The sequence below is a fragment of the Phyllostomus hastatus genome, unplaced genomic scaffold (assembly GCF_019186645.2).
Source record: "Phyllostomus hastatus isolate PE091 unplaced genomic scaffold, TTU_PhHast_1.1 phas_contig_58, whole genome shotgun sequence".
Lineage (NCBI taxonomy): Eukaryota > Metazoa > Chordata > Mammalia > Chiroptera > Phyllostomidae > Phyllostomus > Phyllostomus hastatus.
In genome coordinates this window covers 32475669-32483320 of record NW_025333916.1, presented here as the reverse complement: position 1 = coordinate 32483320, position 7652 = coordinate 32475669, and the positions used below count along the sequence as shown (strand labels likewise).

The 7652-nt window shown below is 54.0% G+C and overlaps 1 protein-coding gene across 2 annotated transcripts in view; it reads right to left on the bottom strand.

Moving 5' to 3' along the window:
- Positions 1 to 2039: 2039 nt before the first annotated feature.
- The window catches only part of AHRR (aryl-hydrocarbon receptor repressor), an 81969-nt gene continuing 76356 nt past the window's right edge, over positions 2040 to 7652 (bottom strand). For both annotated transcript variants that reach the window (XM_045848035.1, XM_045848036.1), the window contains exons 9-11: positions 6872 to 6933; positions 6449 to 6590; positions 2040 to 5577 (exon numbers count right to left, since the gene is read on the bottom strand). In XM_045848035.1, coding sequence (XP_045703991.1) covers positions 4560 to 5577; positions 6449 to 6590; positions 6872 to 6933 — 1222 coding nt within the window. In that variant the 3' untranslated portion in view covers positions 2040 to 4559. The remainder of the gene's footprint in view (positions 5578 to 6448; positions 6591 to 6871; positions 6934 to 7652) is intronic.

Genomic DNA, 7652 nt, shown 5'->3' with positions numbered 1-7652 from the left:
GTGTAACTCGGAACACAAAGTAAGTAGAACTATGTTCAACTATATCAAAGATCAGAACACAAGTAAATGGATTTTAAAACAGCAGAATAGCTGTTAATGAGAAAAACCTAAAACACTCACAGGATGGCTAAGCATGGGAGGAGTTTGCACATGGCCAGTGGGGCCAACAAAGCTGGTGTCAGACAAAATGGGCTTTATGTCAGAGGCACTGTCAGAGTCATTAAGATGCTGAATGTCTAAGCCATAAAGAAACAGTTTGCTATGCTAAAATCTTAAACTTTTATGATTCAAAAAATCCTTCACTGAAAAAACAAGCTGCAGACATCAATCTGTAACTGAGGGGCACTGCTATCCTGAGCAAAGACAAGCACAGTTCACCCAGTGATGGCGAGTGTGCAGGAGAGCAGGGAAGAGACCAGGTCTGTGCTGCCCCAGGCCTGGTCAGTGACCTCAGGGAGGCCAGAGGGCCCCTCTCACCCTGCAGCCCTCACAGCCTTCAAACCACAGGCCAGGGTCATTCCCACTCAAAGCCCTGCCAATCCCTCTCACTCAGACCTACCTGTGACCTGCAGGCTCTACAGGGCCTTGTCCCACCCTCTCCTTCCCTTCCACGCCACCCCACGGCCCCTCCAGCCCCACCCGCCTGAGCTGTTTGTGTACCTGCACCTGCAAGTCAACTTTGGGTCTTGGCTCAAATGCAGCCTCCCAGCACAGCCTTGCCCACACAGCTGCCACCTGGGCTGCCCCCTGCCCCACCCCAGCTAATCCACCTGTGTGGCACCCAACCCCTTCTGATGTATTACAGACCTTAGTGGTTCTGTGGTCACTTCTCCCTCCCTTCCCTCATGCACACGTGTGCACACACATGGGTGTCAGCTTCAACACGGCACAAATGCCTGCATCCTTCCATCTCTGGTGTGTCCCCAGCCCTGTCACGGGGCCTGGTGTTCACCAGGAACTTAACAACTACTGTTGAATGATGAAAGGAAGGAAATACACATAAAACAACTACCTACCATTCACCCTCCAAAGGACAAAACCAAAGTGTCTGACAATACCCAGTGTTGGCGGGAACACGAGCCCCAGGGCTGCTGGTGGGGCACAGCTATGGTTCATGTCCCACAAACTTTGTATGCTGAAACCCACCCCCAAAGGTGATGGTGTCCGGAGGTGAACCTTTGGAGCGGTACTAGGCCCAAAGTGTCCTTCAGAAAACACGCCACAGAGCAGGCCCCTCCCACCAATGAGGACACAGTGAAGAGCTAGCTGGCCCTCCCCCACTGTCTGGCATCCTGATCTCAGGGTCCAGCCCCTAGGATGTGAGTGTCTGTTGTTGAACCCCCACCTGCGGTGGTGCTGCCACAAGGGGACTGAGGCATGCACATGGCAGGACCCCTTTGGAGGGTCATGGGCAGCTCTATTGGGGTGTCTTCAGTCTTAAAGAGTGCATTTGGGGGTCTGGAATTGACCCCCCTGCCCATCTGTCCCCACGGGAGCAGAGTAGTCACGGGACAGAGTGTGAGTGAGTGACCTCCATCTCAGGTCTCAACACAGATGAGTCTGAAGAACATGGGCAAGATGGGGAGGTGGCACAGGGGGAGGATGGGCGGCCACTACGGAGGGGGCAGCTGGGTTTGGCCCAGCAGATGGGGGGTGGCCAGCCTGCTCTCCCCTGTGAAGGACACAGGAGTCTCAGGACCCCAAAGGAGGCCTGGCCAGGGCGTGATCTGATGCAGGCAGGGGCAGGTCCATGCTCTGTCCAGGACACCTGAAACATGTTGTTTTGGAGGAGCTCTTTGACCAAACAAGTCCCTCTCCCCCTGTGATGGGGCCGCACCATGTTGAGTTTTACCTTTACCACTGCCTGGTGCCTGCGACAGTAAGGAACTGTCTCAGTGTGTGAGCTAACCAACACTAATTTTTAAAGGAAATAAAGTGACTTCATTTGAAAAAATCAAGTAGATGTTTCCATTTACGATAAACCCTTATTACCATGATTTATTCTACATCAATATTGCAAATGTAATGAGTCCACGTTATCAGAAATACATTTGAAAGCTCCTTCCAAAGGCACCAAGGAAACTACAAAAAGTTACATTATTTTTTTTAAGTCAATCATTTGTAAAATTCACAAACATCAGCCTAGATCCCGGAAACTTTTTCTCCCAGTAGAAACTGCCAAAATATAAAATATAATCTGTGTGTATCGCCTCCCTTCCATCCCAACCCCACCTTCTATTTGGTTGTAATCTGTTCCAGCGATGCAGGCACAAGCCACAGACAACAGAAGAACACGGCAGGCCATCGGCACTGCTGTGGACAGCTCAGAGCAGGAATGCCACTGCTGCACCTTCTGCCTCCTGTCGTCACCATCCCCACACAGTTTTGAGGACAGACAAGCAGGTAAAATAACAGACGTGCTGACTCAGGGAAGTTTTGTTGCTGCTGACCCGGCAGAGGAAGGAATCTGGGCCCAAGCACGGGACAGCCTCGAGGACAGAAAATCTATGGCGTTGAAGTCCAGATGCTGAATTCTTCAGCAACAAGCATGCCCTGTCCACCCAACAATGACCGGTCTGGTGCATGTGGGCCAGCGAGAATGCAGACCAACAAGTTCACCAGAACGTGAGGGAGGGGGTGGGGCAGCACGGGCACTGACATGGGTGGGGCAGGGCACCGCCGGTGCCTCGCCCCATCGGCAGGGGCCATGGAGTATGTTTGGGAAGGCTTCTCCTCCCGGGACGTTCAAGCCTGCAGCTCTCCTGCAGTTACGCTGCGATCTGGCTACAGTGTGCAAACACGCAACAGCATCTCTGAATTCCATCTTTTTAGTCCCCTATTTTCATAGTTACACATTACGCATGTGCAGTACTGCTGTCTGCAGCATCCGAAGGTGGGGAAGGGCAGTGGCCTGCATCCTCTTAGTTGAATGAAGTGAGAAGAGGAGCTGAGGGAGAGCTCTCCCAGGTGGGAGCACAGAGAGCGGACGGCTACTCCCGAGAGATGTGCAGGGGCTTCTGGTGATGAGGAGTGGGCACTCAGTTTGAGCAGGGAAGAGGCAGAAGATTCCAAAACTCTACCTCTTGTCTTTGAAATAAAATCTGTAGATACCCAGAGAGCAGAGGTGTGCTGTGCGGGGCGTGAGAACTGGGCAGACAGGAGATGCTGGGCCAGCATGGGGTGAGAGGGGAAGTAGGTGGTCCTCAGAGCAGCTGGTCCTCACAGGTGGCTGATCCTCACAGGTAGCAGGTCCTCTGCGTGGCTAGTCCTCAGGGTGGCTCTTACCAACCAGTTTCAGCATTAACCCAGGAACTGAACACTGATACCCCAAAGCCACAGATGACAGAGAGGAAAAACCACACACAGAAGAGCACAATTTCCAGATGGTGGAACAGCAATTCCTCACTTAGGGGTTCCTGCCACCTCCCTAGATGCCCAATGGGAGGCGACCTTAAGGACAGATGTCCTTTCCCCCCAGAGCCTACCTGCTGTGACCTCTCCTCCTGCCTGTCGCTGGTTTTCACACCCTGATGGGGTGCCCTAGAGTCCCCCCTGGAACTTTGCCATCAGTCACAAGCCATCTCTGGGGAGACTGGGGGTCATCTTTGCTTTCTGATTTATGCTTTGTATCCAAATTCTCTACAATCAGGATGTATTACATTTTCAACGAAAAAAGTTACCTGCCTGCCTTTTCTCTAACAATTCTTCCTGGGATGGTGATAGGAGTCCTCATTTGAAAAACTGTGGACAGTCAGCAAGACAGCAGCACAACGAGACCTCCTGTTTCTTTTCCCTACATTTGCAACCTCTACCTCCAAACCCAGACTCTGGGAACTCTATGTGACACGCTGCACCAAGATACAGATAAGCATAAACCGTCTTCAGAGGCCCATTCCAAACCTCAGAGAGACTTCCAGAAGAAACTGGACATTGCCTTGCGAATCTCCACTCCGGTATGGCCTCAACCTCCGCCGAGAGTCACAGAGCACGTGCTGCAGGACCTGGTGCCCACCGTGCCTTCTGCCTGGAACTTCACAGATTCTTTCCATGAAGGGGTGACCGGCCACCTGCAGCTCAGAGAGTTACAGCCCTGAGTTACTGCTGGCAGTGGAATCCCCAGGGTGGGGTGGCTCTCTGAATTCAAGCCAGGAGCTGCGAGGCAGGTGTGGGGCCGCAGGAACTTCACCTCAACAGCCTGCATGCACTGTGGACATGACTGACAGTCAGGCCAGAGCCTGCTGCCACCTCTCAAGGCCGTGATGGAGTGCACACCCTCAGGCCTGCATGCCCCACAGTGGTCGCTTCCTAAAAAAATTTAATCCCTCAGAGAGAAATACTGTCACACTGGAACCAATTTAAGGCCACTTTGCACTTAAGAACTTTGGTGATATTTTACAAAACACAGAATGTGCTCTTGCGTGTAACATATAACAGGGGACTGAACCGGCGCAACTCTGCAGAGAGTCACTGAAGAGAGGCTCCGACCTGCATCTGCCACCCATCCCAGCTGACAGGTGAATCGGAGCATGGACAGATGCCACTTTAACAACCACCCAGATCTATGGCAGAAAAGAGCATTCAGAGGCTTTGGGAGGCACCAGTGTCGCCAAGGCACTTCTGGGGAGCATTCTGGGCACCCCACCCTGGCTGTGAGCGGCCCACGGTGGGGAGTCCAAGGGCTCAAGCTTGATCATGGGTGTGGTCCCGGGAGCTCTGCAGTCACAGCCCAGGGTGGGGGGTCGGTGGCTCCGCACACAGAGGCAGGGGGGAGGCTCCGGCTCGGGAGGGCCATGGCCATGCTCCAGGCAGACGAAGTGTGCAGGATGGAATGGGGCCAGCTCCCTGCCAGGCCTTGGGGGAGCCCCCAGCATGCCATGCCCCAGGTGTGGGGGGTACAGGTGGTGCTTGGAGTCTGGCTCTGTTTTTAAGTGCATCCTGGTAGGGAAAGTGACCAGCTGTCTCTTGGCCATATCACTGGTTCCCAGCCACACCTGGCCTGGGGGCACAGAGTAGCCATCTGCTGCGTCCTCAGACCCAGAGTCACTCTCCATCTTGATGGGCACGTTGAGTGACAACATGGGGTTGCACGGGGCCTCCAGGGGCATGGGCACACCTGGCAACTTGATGTCCTCGGTGGAGTAGCCCCCTGCTGCGAGGCACTGTACTCCAGGCTGAGGGAGCTGGTTTTCCAGGCTTCCCTGGGGGAAAGGACAGCTGGTGGGGGGGTGTACTTGGCCCTGATCACCATCGCTCAAGGCTCTGCTCGGCTGGCTGGCGTACGCACTGGGGGGCTGCTGCAAGCCAGGTGAGTTCCTGAAGGCAGGGACAGTGCCTGGGGTGCCGGGGTAGGGCAGGCAGGAGCCCCGGGGCGTGGCATGCACAGAGAATGGGTCACTCCTGCTGGGCTCCAGCTTCAGCTTGGTGCCATCCTGACCATGTTTCCCTGTCGCCCAGTTCAGCTGCCTCATGGGTCCTGGCATCTCGAAGCAGCAGTCATAGGCATGTATTTCCCGCCTTCTCCTCCTCGTCCCAGAGGAGCTGCCTGGCACCCGCCTGTGCTCCTCTCCTCCCCAGTCCCTGCAGAGAGGAGATGGCCAGTCAGACAGAGCAAGGGTGGCGAGATAAGGGAGGGTGCTAAGTTGGGTGACACTGACCGAATCTGTGAGGGCTGCCATGTGCCCACACTCCACTGCTGCTTTTAACCTGCCTGCAGCCCTGTGATACCAGCGTCAGCACCCTCTCTTCTTTTGCTAGACCCTCCACCACCTCCTGGGTGCCCAGCGGGACTCTGAGGACTCGGGATGGGGTAGGGGTGCAGACAGCAGCACCTCTGTAAGGCACACACCACATGTGAAGGACTGGTCAGCCACACCAGTAGCTACTAACACTGAGAGAGGGGTTTCTGGGTGGTTTCTGTGTGCAGGCCCTGTCACTGCCCATGTTGCTGCTGCAGTCACTACATGGTGTGGCATCACCTGTGGTGACAGGGGAGATGGTGACACTCTTATCACCTGTGGTGATAGGGGAGATGGTGACCGGGAGCAAGAGGTGGAGCCCTGTAACCACATAGCCAGGCCAGTCTTCCAAGAGAAGACCCACTGGTCAGGGAAGGGGTGAGGGCTGAAGGGGGGAGTGCAGAGGGTTTCCAAGCAAAGGTGAGGGTGGGGGATGGGGCAGTCACCCATCCAGGGTCCAGGCTATAGGCAGAGGGAGAGACCAGGTCCTGGCAGCCTTCACAGAAGTCCCCTCCCCTGTGTCCAGCCAGTCCCCACACACAGAATAATAACTTCTAGGGCAAGAAGCATGTTTGGGCATGTTTCGTATGCATCTGCATGTTCCACTAAGAGCAAGGTTTAGCCATCATGGTCAAGGCCACCAGTCGTTCTTTTTTTCTTAAAACCCACCTGTGACTTGGCTATGTATGGCCTTGGGCAGGGGCACCACTTACCCTGTAGCCCCCTCGGGGTAAAGGACGAGGTCAGGGCCACCTCGGAGGCACAGACACGTGGCCCTGGCTGGAACCCGGGCCCAGCGGCAGGCATCCATCTGTGCCCTGAACACCGAAATGCCATTTTCTCCGTTGTTTCTTCCTGTCAGGATTCAGAGAAGGGAAAAGCCGTCATCTTGTGGACTGAAGGTGCCTGGACCTGACGAGCTTTGTTCTCCATGGACAGGATTCATGGAGTTCCTCAGAAAGGCACGGGCCAGAGCCCACGGGAGCCCGCCTTCATCCCAGCCTTGCTCGCTCGCTCTGAACGGCATTTCCACGGAATACACTATAGTTTCCAGAGGCGGGGAGGGGGGCGGCCCAAGAGACACAGACACATTTTACCCACTTAAAAAGGATGACATAGTGAACTTTTAAAAGTACCTGCTATGTAATTGGGTTTCCCATGCAATTCTGACACGCACAGACTCCTGGTGGCTTTTGCTCTGTGAAGAACAGAAATAAAAAAAATGACATGCAGATCACATGTGTTGACAGTAGCAGTTAACAATAAGACAGGCATTACTGTCACAGCTTGGAGGGGGAGACACACCAGTAACTCACACTTTTTAACTTTGTGTAGATTGTAAAGCCTTTTCTCAGCTAGAGATTTGCCGAAAATTCCAATTCATGTCACTTTTTAGGCCAATAAAGGGCTAGAGGACTTGCTTCAGAAAGTCAGCTTGCACACAGAATGAATTTTCAGTGCTTTTGTTTTATTCTGGGTGGCCAGAATGAAAGCGTAGTCGATTCTTGTTATTTATACTAGTTATGTTCCACATGACACTGTGAACACTACATTAGTGAACACTGAGCCATCACTCCTGGGCATGTACATGCACACACACACACGCACACCGTCACAGAGCTTATGTGGGATCCTAAGTCTGGGGCAACCCCTCCTGCTAGATTCTTTTCTAAAAATATTTTTCAAGAGAAAAGATAGGCTTGGAAGTGTTCAGTGACTTGCTTGGGGCCACTCCTCTAGCAGGGGCAGGGGCGGGACTCAAGTCCAGTCCACCCTACTGGCCCCAGAGCCACAGCTGCCTGCCCTGCCCTGCCCCACCCCTCCCCGCCTCGCCATCCCCTGGCCGTTTCTGTAGAACAGAGACAGGAGGACAGAGACAGAGCAGATGAGAGAAAGGAAAGAGCAGAGAAAGGGTGA